General features: G+C 42.1%; 1 protein-coding gene across 2 annotated transcripts in view; it reads right to left on the bottom strand.

Annotated features, from left to right (window-relative positions):
• Window positions 1–17055, bottom strand: part of SH3KBP1 (SH3 domain containing kinase binding protein 1) — a 497532-nt gene that overhangs the window by 96485 nt on the left and 383992 nt on the right. For both annotated transcript variants that reach the window (XM_069761512.1, XM_069761513.1), the window contains one exon: window positions 4071–4178. In XM_069761512.1, the coding sequence (XP_069617613.1) occupies window positions 4071–4178 (108 nt within the window). The remainder of the gene's footprint in view (window positions 1–4070; window positions 4179–17055) is intronic.

The raw sequence follows: 17055 nt of genomic DNA, 5'->3' as shown, positions 1-17055 counted from the left end.
CAAGCACACCATCAGTGTAAATTCTGGGAGAGGGACAGACAAGGTTTTCCCTAGTCTGAGGGATATCGCAGGTGCCCGGGTAATCAGCAGTAGTCTACCCAGTACCCCCGTGACACACTCGAGTGGTTTAAGGGGGAACGTGTAAATATTTTGCAGTGGCCTAGGCAAAGCCCAGACCTTAATCCAATTGAGAATCTGCGGCCAGACTTGAAGGAGCTGGAGCAGTTCTGCGTTGAGGAAATGGGCAAAAATCCCAGTGACAAGATGTGGAAAGGTCATACAGATTTAGCCAAAGCGACTTGCAGCTGTAATTGCCGCAAATGGAGGCTCTACAAAGGGGGTGAATATGTACAGTTAAGTTTTCAGTTATTTTGTCCCATTTGTTGTTTGCTTCACAATAAAGAGAAAACCAAATGTTCACAGTTATGGGCATGTTCTTTGCATGAAATGATGCAAACCGAAAAACCCCCAGATGATGTGGTAAATCATTTTAAAGTAGGAGGTAAATATGTTGTGTACATTTGCAGAAGATAAAGGTCTTAAGAGAGCAGTCTGCAGCCTTGCAACCAGCACATGCTGCTGTTAAGCCTGAACTCTTTCTCTCAATATAATGGATGATTTAATCTGACCTAGGGAGGTGGGCGTAAATTGTTGAATTAAATAGGAACTCTATAATTACAGCAATTTAACTCATGATTTCCGATGTCTGGCCTGGACTATTTTTGTACTTCCATTGTTAAAATGACAGGCAGATTTCAAACTGCAGGGAAACATTATTTTACAGTGTCAGCTCTAGAATGACTTATGCTGTTCTTTTCTCAAGAGGTATCCAGGTCTCTCACATTGTATTTTTCATCCATAAATTGCATTATTTCCTCTAGTGACACAGAATTCTACTGTAATTCCTATAATATGTCTAAATATTGTCCCTACTCTGGAAAGAGCACATAACGATCACTGAGCCGATTACCTCCATCATTCACATTATCAGGGCATTTGTCTGATTTATTCATCCATTCCTATACAGTATATCATAACTGCAGCTGAAAAAATTGTCCAAATCAGAACCAGAAGTGGCAGTGTATTTTATGTATTTCACATAGCTAGCAGCTAAACTCTTCTTCAGCTGACAGCTATGGAACTGCTACAGTGGGGAAAATAAGTATTTGATACACTGCCGATTTTGCAAGTTTTCCCGCCTACAAAGAGTGCTAAGAGGTCTGTAATTTTTATCGTGCGTACACTTCAACTGTGAGTGACAGAATCTAAAAAGAAAAAAAAAACTGAAAATCACATTATATGATTTTTATATAATTCATTTGCATTTTATTGCATGAACTAAGTATTTGATACAATAGAAAAGCTGAACTTATTATTTGGTACAGAAACCTTTGTTTGCAATTACACAGGTCAGACTTTTACTGTAGTTCTTAACCAAGTTTGCGCACACTGCAGCAGGGATTTTGGCACACTCCTCCATACAGATCTTCTCCAGGTCTTTCAGGTTTTGGGGCTGTAGCTGGGCAACATTGAGTTTCAGCTCCTTCCAAAGATTTTTTATTGTATTCAGGTCTGGAGACTGGCTAGGCCACTCCAGGAGCTAACGGAGCCACTCCTTAGTTGCCATAGCTGTGTGTTTTGGGTCATTGTCATGCTGGAAGACCCAGCCATGACCCATCTTCAAAGCTCTTACTGAGGGGAAAAGACGCTGTTGGCCAAATTCTTGCAATACATGACCCCATCCATTTTCCCTTCAAAAAGGTGCAGTCCCCTTTGCAGAAAAGCACCTCTAAAGTATGATGTTTTCCCCACCATGCTTCAAGGTTGGGACGGTGTACTTGGGGTTGTACTCATCCTTCTTCTTCCTCCAAACACGGCTAGTGGAGTGGATATCAAAAAGTTCTATTTTGGTCTCATCTGACCACACGACCTTCTCCCATGCCTCCTCTGGATCATCCAGGTGGTCACTAGCAAACTTCAAACGGGACTGGACACGTGCTGGCGTGAGCAGGGGGACCTTGCGTGCCCTGCAGGATTTTAATCGATGACGGCATAGTGTGCTACTAATGTTAATGTTTGAGACTGTGGTGCCAGCTCTTTTCAAGTCATTGACCAGGTCCTCCTGTGTACTTTTGGGCTGATTCTTGACCTTTCTCATAATCATCCTTACCCCCACGAGGTGAGATCTTGCATGGAGCCACAGACCGAGGAAGACTGACAGTCATCTTGTTTTTCTTCCATTTTCTAATAAGTTTTGGCAACAGTTTTTTCCTTGACTATTGTCCTGTAGCCCATCCCAGTCTTTTGCAAGTATGCAATTGTGTTCCTGATGTCCTTAGACAGCTCTTTTGTCTTGGCCATGGTGGGGAGGTTGGAGTGTGATTGATTGAATGTGTGGACAAGTGTCTTTTATACAGGTAATGAGTTCAAACAGGAGCAATTAATACAGGTAATGGGTGCAGAGTAGGAGGGCTTCTTAAAGAAAAACTAACAGGTCTGTGAGAGGGACGATTCTTGCTGGTTGGTAGGTGATCAAATACTTATATCATGCAATAAAATTCAATTCAACTATGTAAAAATCATACAATGTGGTTTCCTGGTTCTTACATTTAGATCCTGTCTCTCAGGGCAGAGACAGACTGCCGTATTTATCATGCGAGGATCGCATCTCAAACCTCGTACTGGCTGTTGGCTCTCCTGACTTGAGCTTGACAGCTGCGTAGTAATCCATCACACTGTCGTGCTCAGGTCAGGAGAGGTGCCAGGCCAGTCCGTGCAGTGCGATTCTCGCACGAGAAATATGGCAGTCTGACTCTGCCCTCACAGTTGAAGTGTACCTACGATAAAAATTACCGACCTCTCCATTCTTTGTAGGTGGGAAAACATGCAAAATCAGCAGTGTATGAAATTTTTCCCGCTGTACTTGTAGAGAAGGGGAGTAAGCCAATGGAACTGAACCACTCCCCTTTTCCTCAAGTGCTCTGAGGGTGTGTTGATGCACTCAGAGAAAAGGGAAACACCCTAATACACTTCCAGACAGACTGATTTGCATACAGCATTAAAACTTGATTTCTCTGTGCTGGCACGTCGAATTACCATAAAACAGGTATTATGTTTATTGTGTTATTAGGACCTATGCAATCCTGCCACTAGGCTAAGTAATAAAAATGTCCTGGCAACTTTCATTTACTTTGCGTTTATGTTCACCAGTCTATCTCCTCCACTACAATTCAACCTATCAAGCAGATCTGAGAAAACGCTGTCAGTTCATTTTAACTGAGATGTAAAGTTGTGCGTATTCATTCGGGCAAGACCCAGTGTAGGTGTAGTACAGGTCTCCACGTGCCACCGCTTCATCAGCTGCCATGTGTGGAGATAGTCTCACTTGGAAGAAATATTCTTAACATAGTAACATTCTGGAATATATATAATGTGATTATACCTTAATATACAGCATGCAAATAAAGAGGGTTTTCTTCTGTTAGATGGGTACAAAAAATTATCTGAACATCTCCCAAAGAAATCCTATTTATCCAAGCACCTCTATGTGTGCCTTAATACCGCTTGTTATAAAATAGAGACTAAATATGGCCGCCCGCACAATGCATTATCATTACTTTTTTGCATCTGTTTAGCAGCTTTTAATTTTGCTTAATTGGAGTTTTGCTGCAAGGGTTCGTCCGGGATTTTAAAAAATGGACAGATAGTAGAGGATGTAATAAATTAACAAAAAATATGCAATATGTTCTCATCTTGGTAAATCCCCTATTTACGTCATCTTCTCTGACAGATTGCTGAAAGATTGCAGCCGATCAGCGCCCTGATTGACTGCAGTGGTCACGTGATATAATAATGTTATATTGCTATACCACGTCGGAGACTTACCGACTAAGCCAATCCAGAAGCAAATATGCAATTTTTATTCTATGCTGCATCTTGGCGTGAGTCAGATGGTAATGTCCAGCAGTGAACAATCCCTTTTATGCTTCACTAAAGGTTTGAATGTGTGAAAGAACGCCAACATTTAGGGGTTTTTAACAAGGCTAAAAATAATATGAAATAGCACTCACGTGGATTTCCTTTTCATAATCAGGAGGAAGTAGCTTGACAAAGTTATCTGGAAACACACCTCTTCTGCCGTTTAGTTCTCCTTCCCACCATCCCACGTCCACACAGTCCTAATAAAAAAAAATCATGTTATAGCTATTCAATGAGCTTTTGTCATCTAACTAACAGTATAACTTACAGAAAAAGAATACCTGACAAAACTAAGAATTTTCAACAAACACTATTTCAATTAAAGAATTAGAAGATATGTTTGAAAGTTGTTCTGTCTTTTGAACTTGTAATTTATGTGCATTAAAATATATGTATTTCTTGGAAATAAGTAATTATACCCAATTGTAGCTTCAATCAGTAACAATAATAATACAACTTCCATTGGTTGAAACCAATCGATCAAGTAATATATACGATAACATACTGTATGATGTCTATAGTATGTGCTATTAGCAACTATGGCTTTGTATGAAAAGCTTCCATTTTAAAACCCTATAATTGGAAGCATACGGCCTCAGATAAATATATATAGGTTTTGCAAATGCAACCTGGCTCAGATGTATAGTTTAAGTCGGTTGCACATGTCCAACATTCATGGCACGGACCTTGCTGTCATATGTATCCATAAGACTGTTGAGTTTGGGTCAGGAGACCACGAATGGTCAGGGCATTGCAGACCGTATACAGTCCTTGAATATTAGAAATGTGAAAATGACCTTGCACGTCCAGTTGCGAAAATGTCAGTGACAAATCTGCTGAAAATGAACATCTTATGGGAGGGGAAAATAGAAAATTTAAATGACTGGGAGATAATATCGACCTAGAAACGCAATCTTTTTTTGGAAATGATTTTATGCGTTAGGTTGCTAATACTATATAGTGCTGTTATAAATTGTGCTATCAAGAGTAGTCCTAAAGATTGGGCTACACGACAACTTTATCTGTGACACCTGTCATGAAACCAAAGTTTGCTAAGTGTCGCTCCTATATCACAGCACAAAACAAGTGAAAGAGCTGGTAGCATTATCAGAGTTCTGCGACAAGCAAGTCACAAAAAAATTGGATAGGCCATCAATATCAAATCGGTGAGGGAAGACACCCCGCACCCTCACCGATCAGCTCTTTTCAGTGCCAGCATCGGTTGGAAGGGATCAGTTGTGGAGCGGAACAGCACAGCTCCGTAATCTGTATAATAGCCTCAGCCTGGTACTGCACACACAGTTCGTGGAGCTGTGCTGTTTCCCTATGCAACTGATCACTTCTGGCTGCCACCGACACTGAGAACAGCTGGATGGTATGAGTGACCAATGTCGCACCCCCACTTATACTGATGACCTATCCTAAGGTAAAGTATAATACACTGGACTATCCCTTTTAAATATGGCACTGACAAGACAAAAAACTACTCAATATTTATCTGGTTTTCATACTATTGGAGTTTACTCTTACAAATTTCAGTTACATTTATAACACTGTTTCCATTGCTTGTAACATGACATGTTTACAGCAATGCCAATTTTGCAATTGGTAGAAGGATTGTTCTCAGAACTTTTTCATGTGAATCATGTTACCGTAGTTAATATTGTAAGGTGTCACAAGGAGTGGGAATTGTTTTTATTCCTTTAAGAGCCTCTAAAACCCTTGTCACTACATGTACAATCTAGAGTATTTATCTTACTGGTATGTGGGTACTTTTCCACCCCACTTGCATGCCCACCAATCATACAATAGTTCCATCATATTACGATAAACAAAATATTTCCACTACACATAAAAACCGTAAATGTCACAACTCTGTAGTCGGAATAACCGGGGCTAAGGGTTCCTTCCCTGTCCCTAATGCTATGGGGTGCCATAGCTATGCCTGCACCCCAGATTACCCCGAATCCACCATAAGAAAGAGACTGGGCAAAAATGGCTTGCAGTTCCAAGACAGAAACTACTGTTGAGCAATAAGAACATTATGGCTTGTCCCAGTTTTGCCAGAAAAAATCTTGTTGACCCTCAAGATTTGTGGGTGAATATTCTGTGAACTGACGAGACAAAAGTTGAACTTTTTGGAAGGTGTATGTCCCATTACATCTGGCATAGCAGTAACACAGCATTTCAGAAAAGGAACATCATACCCACAGTAAAATATGGTGGTGGTAGTGTGATGGCCTGGGGTTGTTTTTCCGCTTCAGGACCTGGAAGATTTTCTGTGGTAAATGTAACCATGAACTCTGCTGGCAACCAAAAAAATCCTGAAGGAGAATGTCCGGCCATTTCTTTGTGACATCGAGCTGAAGCGTACTTGGGTTATGCAGCAGGACAATGATCCAAAACACACCAGCAAGTCCACCTCTGAATGGCTTAAGAAAAACAAAATTAAGACTTTGGAGTGGACTAGTCAAAGTCCTGATCTTAATCCAACTGAGATGCTGCGGCATGATATTAAAAAGGGTCATGCTCGGAAACCCACCAATGTGGCTGAACTACTATGATTCTGCAGAGATCAGTGGGCCAAAATTCCTCCAGAGCATTGTAAAAGAATCATTGCCAGTTATTGCAAACGCTTGATTTCAGTTGTTGCTGATAAGGGTGGTCCAAATAGGTTAAGGGACAATCACGTTTTCACACAGGGTCCTGTAGGTTTGGATTTCTTTTTCCCTTAATAAAAACATTCATTTAAAAAAGGTATTTTGTGATTACTTGTGTTATCTGTGTCTAATATTTAAATCTGTTTGGTGATCTGAAACATTTAAGTGACAAACAAGCAAGCACTTTTTCACACAACTGTACATTGTACTGATTATTGTGCCATATATACTTGAAAGGGTTAAATGCTGCAAATGCTGCTGTCAACTCAAATGACTCTTGTGCTCCAGCATTCCCTCTGATGTGAGACTGCCCCATTTGTCATCAGTGATGTTTAGGGAAACTAGTGGGGGATGTCTAAACCAGACAAGGCCTTTTCACTGTGACATTGGCAACACATTAAGGTGTAAGCTGCAAATGGTGTGAAAGTTAGTAGGCCATAAAACCTGATTACAGGCAGCTAAAAGCCTGCTGCAGCACACACACTTAATGATCCTTTCAGTTTCGGGGCATACATATAATAGCAGAAGCATTTAGCAGGGTATACAGTAATTGGTTTTTATGCACTATGAACACTTTACTTTATTCCTTAAAAGTGTGGATACAAGGAGAATAAAAATGAAAATTCTCAAGGAGATAACTAAGCTCCACTGCAGGCAGAATAAAAATACCCGAAAACAAGCAGAAATAAACATAGAAGACATAATACGGGAAAGCCCAAGTTATAGACATTTCTCTAGGTCACTGTAAGGATATAATGTTCCCCAGTCTATAAGAAATAGTAATACTCTGTTCACACTTTGGACATTCCTAATTCAGAATTAAACGTCCAAGACTAATGTGTTGCATAACTGATGCAAAGGGACTTTCGTTAGCTATTTTAGGGTCAGTCTGGGTTCTGATCTGTATCTGTTTTTAGAAAGAAAGAAAAAGTACATCATACTTATCCGTTCTAAAAATTGACACATGAGGGCATCATTATGGTTCCTCTGCTTCTGTCTTTATTGGACATTAATTTATTTTGTCTCCCAGATACTTGTTCTACTCGTGGTTCAGACTTTTGGCTCTTTTCTTTACAATTTTCCCATTTTATCCTCTTGCCTGTTGCAGTCCTGACTGTGTCCTGTTGACAACCTTTGGGTCTGTTCTTGACCACAGTGCTGCGGTATAAGTGGTCCTGGCGCTACTCTAGCTATTCTAGAGCTATCCACAAACAATTTGTTTATGGGAAAATCCACATCTTGGGTGCGCAATTGTAATAGTCATACTGTATCTATAAATCTGTGTTGTTGGGATCCATAAAAAGCATCCACTGACATTTTCACTGTTGGTAAGGCACTCTTATGCAGTTAGGCACCCTCAGTGATTTATAGTTATTATAAAAGAGTGTTCTGTCCATTCAAAAGGACAGTATGATTCCAATTATGCATTAAAAGTTCACTACTATTAGTGTTTTGGTTTTTGCTGTGTTATAGCACCACCCAGTGGTGGTTAAATTTATTACCTGTTTTTTTTAGTAATAATTAGAGTGTTGCCTTGTGGGATTGCACCAAGGCATTTTGGGATGAGGAACCTCCATTTTCTCCCTGTGTTCTTCCTGGACACACGTGTTCTTCTGCTGTGTTGAATGTTATGATCCGGTGACCTTGGAGCAGCATGAAAACTATCACTGGAGTAGGTGGTAACTATACTGACCGCAAATCCTGATCTTAACACCGCAACTAGAAGTAGCCGTGGGGTGTACCTAACAAACCCTAGACACCTCGTCACAGCCGGAGGACTAAATACCCCTATAGATGGAAATAGGAATTCTACCTTGCCTCAGAACAGAACCCCAAAGGATAGGCAGCCCCCCACAAATATTTGCTGTGAGTAGGAGAGGAAAGACACACACAGGCAGAAAACAGGATTTAGCACAAGAGGCCACTCTAGCTAAAATAGGAAAGGATAGGACAGAGTACTGTGCGGTCAGTATTAAAACCCTTCCAAAAATATCCACAGCAGATTATACAAAAATTCCTCCATCTAACTAAAGACGAGGAACGCATATCTGCAACTCCAGAGACTCCTACACTCAGAGCAGGAATACGATCAAAAAACAAGCACACAGCTTGTGTGCCATAGAAAAAGAAACAGACACTTATCTTAGCTGAATTGGCAGCTAAGCAGGAGAAGCCAAACAGAGGTCCAACACTTCCCAAGAAACATTGACAACTGGCAAGGACTAATGAGTCCTGCAAACCTAAATACCCCAAGTCAGAATTGCAATCAGCAGATACACCTGTCCAGGACTGCAGCCCAGGGACAACTGCATTACCACCTACAACCACCGGAGGGAGCCCAAAAGCAGAATTCACAACAGTACCCCCCCTTGAGGAGGGGTCACCGAACCCTCACCAGAGCCCCCAGGCCGATCAGGACGAGCCAGATGAAAGGCACGAACCAAATCAGCGGCATGGACATCAGAGGCAAAAACCCAAGAATTATCCTCCTGGCCATAACCCTTCCATTTGACAAGGTACTGAAGCTTCCGCCTCGAAAAACGGGAATCCAAAATCTTCTCAACAACATATTCCAACTCCCCATCAACCAACACAGGGGCCGGAGGATCAACAGAGGGAACAACGGGCTCCACATATTTCCGCAATAAAGATCTATGGAAGACATTATGGATCGCAAAAGAGGCCGGAAGCGCCAGTCGAAAAGACACCGGATTAATAATCTCAGAAATCCTATAAGGACCAATAAACCGAGGCTTAAACTTAGGAGAAGAAACCTTCATAGGAACATGACGGGAAGACAACCAGACCAGATCCCCAACCCGAAGCCGGGAACCAACACACCGACGACGGTTAGCAAAACGTTGAGCCTCCTCCTGAGACAACACCAAATTGTCCACCACATGAGCCCAAATCTGCTGCAACCTGTCAACCACAGAATCCACACCAGGACAATCAGAAGGCTCAACCTGCCCAGAAGAAAAACGAGGATGAAAACCAAAATTACAAAAGAAAGGCGAAACCAAAGTAGCCGAACTAGCCCGATTATTAAGGGCAAACTCGGCCAATGGCAAGAAAGCCACCCAATCATCCTGATCAGCAGACACAAAGTATCTCAAATAAGTCTCCAAAGTCTGATTAGTACGCTCGGTCTGACCATTTGTCTGAGGATGAAACGCAGAAGAAAAAGACAAATCAATGCCCAGCCTAGCACAAAAGGCCCGCCAAAACCTAGAAACAAACTGGGAACCTCTGTCGGACACAATATTCTCCAGAATACCATGCAAGCGGACCACATGCTGAAAAAACAACGGAACCAAATCCGAAGAGTAAGGCAATTTAGGCAAAGGCACCAAATGAACCATCTTAGAGAACCGGTCACAAACAACCCAGATAACAGACATCCTCTGGGAAACCGGAAGATCAGAAATAAAATCCATAGAAATATGCGTCCAGGGCCTCTCAGGGACTGGCAATGGCAAAAGCAACCCACTAGCACGGGAACAACAAGGCTTGGCCCGCGCACAAGTCCCACAGGACTGCACAAAAGAATGCACATCAAGCGACAAAGAAGGCCACCAAAAGGACCTACCAACCAAATCTCTGGTACCAAAAATGCCAGGATGACCAGCCAACACGGAACAGTGAACCTCAGAAATCACTCTACTAGTCCATCTGTCAGGAACAAACAGTTTCCCCACAGGACAGCGGTCAGGTTTGTCAGCCTGAAATTCCTGAAGAACCCGTCGTAAATCAGGGGAAATGGCAGAAAGGACCACCCCTTCTTTCAGAATACCGACCGGTTCTAAGACCTCAGGAGAATCAGGCAAAAAACTCCTAGAGAGGGCATCAGCCTTAATGTTCTTAGAACCCGGAAGGTACGAGACCACAAAATCAAAACGAGAAAAAAACAAGGACCATCGAGCCTGTCTAGGATTCAGCCGTTTGGCAGACTCGAGGTAAATCAAATTCTTATGATCGGTCAAGACCACAATACGGTGCTTAGCTCCCTCAAGCCAATGTCGCCACTCCTCAAACGCCCACTTCATAGCCAACAACTCCCGATTGCCAACATCATAATTGCGTTCAGCAGGCGAAAACTTACGGGAAAAGAAGGCACACAGTTTCATTAAGGAACCAACAGGATCCCTCTGAGACAAAACGGCCCCTGCCCCAATCTCAGAAGCGTCAACCTCAACCTGAAACGGAAGAGAAACAACCGGTTGGCGCAACACCGGAGCAGAAGTAAATCGACGTTTAAGCTCCTGAAAGGCAGAGACAGCCGCAGAGGACCAATTCGCCACATCAGCACCTTTCTTCGTCAAATCGGTCAAGGGTTTAACCACGCTGGAAAAATTAGCAATGAAACAGCGATAAAAATTTGCAAAACCCAAAAATTTCTGAAGGCTCTTCACGGATGTGGGTTGAATCCAATCATCAATGGCCTGAACCTTAACCGGATCCATCTCTATAGACGAGGGAGAAAAAATAAAGCCCAAAAAAGAAACCTTCTGCACCCCAAAGAGACACTTAGACCCTTTCACAAATAGGGCATTGTCACGAAGGATCTGAAATACCATCCTGACCTGTTCCACATGAGACTCCCAATCATCGGAAAAAATCAAAATATCGTCCAAATATACAATCAAGAACTTATCAATATAAGTCCGGAAAATATCATGCATGAAGGACTGAAAAACAGATGGAGCATTAGTGAGCCCGAATGACATCACAAGGTATTCAAAATGGCCTTCGGGCATGTTAAACGCAGTTTTCCATTCATCACCCTGCTTAATACGAACAAGATTATATGCCCCCCGAAGGTCAATCTTCGTAAACCAACTAGCTCCCTTAATCCTAGCAAAGAAATCGGTAAGCAAAGGTAAAGGGTATTGAAACTTGACCGTGATTTTATTCAAGAGGCGATAATCAATACAGGGTCTCAAGGAACCATCTTTTTTAGCAACAAAAAAGAACCGCACTCCCAACGGTGAAGAAGATGGCCGAATATGCCCTTTCTCCAAAGACTCCTTAACATAGCTCCACATGGCGGTATGTTCAGGCACAGACAGGTTGAAAAGTCGACCCTTAGGAAACTTACAGCCTGGAATCAAGTCAATAGCACAATCGCAGTCCCTGTGCGGTGGAAGGAAACTGGACTTGGGCTCATCGAATACATCCTGAAAATCAGCCAAAAACTCTGGAATTTCAGAAGAGGAAGAAGAGGAGATTGACATCAAAGGAACATCATTATGAACCCCCTGACAACCCCAACTAGTCACAGACATGGACTTCCAATCCAACACAGGATTATGTACCTGCAACCACGGAAAACCCAGCACGATAGCATCATGCAAATTATGCAACACCAGAAATCGACAATCTTCCTGATGGGCTGGCGCCATGCGCATGGTCACCTGTGTCCAAAACTGGGGCTTATTTTTAGCCAAGGGTGTAGCATCAATGCCCCTTAAAGGAATAGGGTTCTGCAAAGGCTGCAAGGGAAAACCACAACGCCTGGCAAATTCAAAGTCCATTAAGTTCAAGGCGGCGCCTGAATCCACAAACGCCATGACAGAAAATGATGACAATGAGCAGATCAAGGACACAGATAACAGAAATTTAGGTTGTACAGTACTGATGGTAAATGAACTAGCGATTCTCTTTGTCCGCTTAGGGCAGACTGAAATGACATGAGAAGCGTCGCCACAATAATAACACAACCTATTCTGACGTCTGAATCCTTGTCATTCCGTTCTAGACAGAATCCTATCACACTGCATTGGCTCAGGAATCTGCTCTGAGGACAATGCCACAGCGCGCACAGTTCTGCGCTCCCGCAAGCGCCAGTCAATCTGAATGGCCAGAGACATAGAATCACTCAGACCGGAAGGCGTGGGAAACCCCACCATAACATCTTTAACGGATTCAGAAAGACCCTTTCTGAAAATTGCCGCCAAAGCATCATTATTCCATTTAGTCAACACAGACCATTTTCTGAATTTCTGACAATACAATTCTGCCGCCTCTTGACCCTGAGACAGGGCCAACAAGGTCTTCTCAGCTTGATCCACAGAATTAGGTTCATCATATAATAATCCTAAAGCCTGAAAAAAGGAGTCTACATTAAGCAAAGCCGGATTCCCAGATTCCAGGGAAAACGCCCAATCCTGCGGGTCGCCACGCAGCAGGGAGATGACGATTTTAACCTGCTGAATGGAATCACCGGAGGATCGAGGTCTCAAAGCAAAAAACAGTTTACAGTTGTTTTTAAAACTCAAAAATTTGGACCTGTCACCAAAAAACAAATCAGGAGTAGGAATCTTCGGTTCTAAAACAGGAGTCTGAACAATATAATCAGAAATACCCTGTACCCTAGCAGCAAGCTGGTCTACACGAGAAGCTAATTCCTGAAGCAGAATTCACAACAGTTGAAACTACGAATAAAAGCTCACCGACACAAAAAGAGGACTTACAAATCCTCCAAAAAATTCAAAAAAGTCACAGCAAAAAGCAGAGATGTTTTACCTGCTGAAGCCTCCAACTGAATGCACCAGCAGGGCGCAGCGGACCTGATGAATGATGGCAAACACACAGGTGCAAAAAATACCGATGAAACAACCACTTTCAATCCAGTGTTGGCTGTTTGGCATTAGTGCACAAAAAGATAAGAGATACTAGTCTGTATATGGCATAATTCACACACGCAATGCAAGGCATCTGGTTTGCAACCTATTAGTAACGCACATACAGGCGGGCTGCCCAGTGCTACAAAATGCATGCTGTGTGAACAGAGGCCAATAGTTTACAGAGCCATCATGGTCCGACTGCGCCCTGCAAGATAAAGTGCAAAAAGAAAACCACATATCGATGTATGTAAGGTATTAGTTTATATTGGGGCCTCAATACGTAAGCTGGCAACCCACGTCACGGGTCCTTACAATTTGCCAGTCCTAACGCTAAACATTGAATAAAAGCTCACCGACACAAAAAGAGGACTTACAAATCCTCCAAAAAATTCAAAAAAGTCACAGCAAAAAGCAGAGATGTTTTACCTGCTGAAGCCTCCAACTGAATGCACCAGCAGGGCGCAGCGGACCTGATGAATGATGGCAAACACACAGGTGCAAAAAATACCGATGAAACAACCACTTTCAATCCAGTGTTGGCTGTTTGGCATTAGTGCACAAAAAGATAAGAGATACTAGTCTGTATATTGCATTGCGTGTGTGAATTATGCCATATACAGACTAGTATCTCTTATCTTTTTGTGCACTAATGCCAAACAGCCAACACTGGATTGAAAGTGGTTGTTTCATCGGTATTTTTTGCACCTGTGTGTTTGCCATCATTCATCAGGTCCGCTGCGCCCTGCTGGTGCATTCAGTTGGAGGCTTCAGCAGGTAAAACATCTCTGCTTTTTGCTGTGACTTTTTTGAATTTTTTGGAGGATTTGTAAGTCCTCTTTTTGTGTCGGTGAGCTTTTATTCAATGTTTAGCGTTAGGACTGGCAAATTGTAAGGACCCGTGACGTGGGTTGCCAGCTTACGTATTGAGGCCCCAATATAAACTAATACCTTACATACATCGATATGTGGTTTTCTTTTTGCACTTTATCTTGCAGGGCGCAGTCGGACCATGATGGCTCTGTAAACTATTGGCCTCTGTTCACACAGCATGCATTTTGTAGCACTGGGCAGCCCGCCTGTATGTGCGTTACTAATAGGTTGCAAACCAGATGCCTTGCATTGCGTGTGTGAATTATGCCATATACAGACTAGTATCTCTTATCTTTTTGTGCACTAATGCCAAACAGCCAACACTGGATTGAAAGTGGTTGTTTCATCGGTATTTTTTGCACCTGTGTGTTTGCCATCATTCATCAGGTCCGCTGCGCCCTGCTGGTGCATTCAGTTGGAGGCTTCAGCAGGTAAAACATCTCTGCTTTTTGCTGTGACTTTTTTGAATTTTTTGGAGGATTTGTAAGTCCTCTTTTTGTGTCGGTGAGCTTTTATTCAATGTTTAGCGTTAGGACTGGCAAATTGTAAGGACCCGTGACGTGGGTTGCCAGCTTACGTATTGAGGCCCCAATATAAACTAATACCTTACATACATCGATATGTGGTTTTCTTTTTGCACTTTATCTTGCAGGGCGCAGTCGGACCATGATGGCTCTGTAAACTATTGGCCTCTGTTCACACAGCATGCATTTTGTAGCACTGGGCAGCCCGCCTGTATGTGCGTTACTAATAGGTTGCAAACCAGATGCCTTGCATTGCGTGTGTGAATTATGCCATATACAGACTAGTATCTCTTATCTTTTTGTGCACTAATGCCAAACAGCCAACACTGGATTGAAAGTGGTTGTTTCATCGGTATTTTTTGCACCTGTGTGTTTGCCATCATTCATCAGGTCCGCTGCGCCCTGCTGGTGCATTCAGTTGGAGGCTTCAGCAGGTAAAACATCTCTGCTTTTTGCTGTGACTTTTTTGAACAGTTGAAACTACCTCACTTACTTGCCATCCTGGTTAAGTTTATCCGGTAAGATCATTATCCCTGTTCTTGCAATGTAGTGTTGTACAGAATGTGATTAACTGTATAGCAGTCAGTACACAGGAAATATGATTACCAGGGACTTACTGTATGTAGTTATGTACATAGGTTGCATCATACTGTATACTTTGTCAGTTGTAAAGTATCAGCTGTGTGATTGTTTAGCCCAATACTTATGTCATTTGCATTCCTTTAGTTTTACCGCATTTCAATACATGTTACCAATAAACAAGTTAGACTACAGAGAACAGTCTGCTTATTTGGAAGACAGAAGTGGTTTATGCTGTATGTTGGATCACACACCGTATCAACGTGTATGAAGACAGAACACAGAGGCTTTCCCCAGAGCTGTACAATCAAGGTGCAAATTTTCAGTAAAGTCCTGGTGGCTGAGGGGCCAATATAATAAATGTTCATAGGTGATAGGCCTGTTCCAGGATTTGCATCAGGGTCCATCTGGTCCTCTTGCTTATAACAATAAACCCTTGTTCTTGGGATCACGTGCACATGATGTAATATAGCTTCTCTCTCTCTCATGCCCCATAAACTGTAAAGTTCTTGGCCCACATAAATCGATGGTCATAAGTTTTGGCGCTTCTCCTCTATGGTCTCTTCCAGGAGCCTTCCCTCTAATGTTAGGAACTTTGGTAGTCAGCTTTCCAGTCGATAAAGCCATAGTACTGGAGTAAGTGGGTACTGCTGAGTGGCCACCAATTATTCTTCTGGGTCAGTGAACCACTAGATGTGTCCATTCTAGTATGTAGCGTGCTATTTACTAGGAAATAATGGTACTGTTCTAATGACAGACTATAAAAAAGGTGATGGCATCAATATGGTTCTAATAACAGACTATAAAAAGGGTGTGTAAAATACTAGAACAGTGGTGATATGTTTTTGGACTAGATGATTAGCAGAAGACACAGTTATATCGCTGAGCCTTTGCCAAGAATTGCCCACTTTTTCACAATGTACAGTATGAAAAGGACATACTCCCGCTCATTTCTAGCAGAACGCGGCAGTTTATCATTAGACTGTTTGATTCGGTATTTCTGTTCTTTTAAGCTTTTACATATAATGTATTAAAATAGACAAAATCAATACTGATACATCAAACTGTATGGGTAAAAGCATGCAAAACCTGCTGGAGATTATATAACGTGAAGCCTGCCTAGCAGCTGATATATAATCACGTTATATAATCTCCAGCAGGTTTTGCATGCTTTTACCCATACAGTTTGATGTATCAGTATTGATTTTGTCTATTTTAATACATTATATGTAAAAGCTTAAAAGAACAGAAATACCGAATCAAACATTGATTTGGATTCTGGGTGTCATTTTATGTGATACTGGTGATCTGCTGGATCAATGAAAGTTAATTTTTCACAAGTGGAAGCTATGTGTAAAACTAAACGTGAAGGGGCAATTCTTACAATTACCTACAGTGGCTGTCAGACTGCTATAGCGCTAAAGAAGGTAGATTTTATGCAACGTGAATGGCAATGTGTTCCTGCATATTTACTGCTTCTACAGAAATGCTTGTGCACAATACATATATTTCATAAAGCCATAATACATCGCTCAGACTTTCATGGTCACTACAGTTCCCACGTGTCATCCTGATGACAATGGTAGGACTTTACAGCGAGGCAATGCATTACCTTCCTGATACAACACAATATGATATCGTCATTTGGCGGAATTACATGAACTCACAGGGATTACATGTGCCTCTGCCATGGGTATAAGGGCTAAGAAATATCCTGAACCTAAAATTGCTCTGCTGACCTGAATTTTTGATGGTCGCAGCCCAGTTGAACTCTCCATTGACATTAAGATATTTCTTCCTATATTTGTAATTTGCTCC

The sequence above is a fragment of the Ranitomeya imitator genome, chromosome 3 (assembly GCF_032444005.1).
Source record: "Ranitomeya imitator isolate aRanImi1 chromosome 3, aRanImi1.pri, whole genome shotgun sequence".
Classification (NCBI taxonomy): Eukaryota; Metazoa; Chordata; class Amphibia; order Anura; family Dendrobatidae; genus Ranitomeya; species Ranitomeya imitator.
Note: the sequence above shows the minus strand (reverse complement) of the source record. Positions and strands in the feature narration are given on the sequence as shown.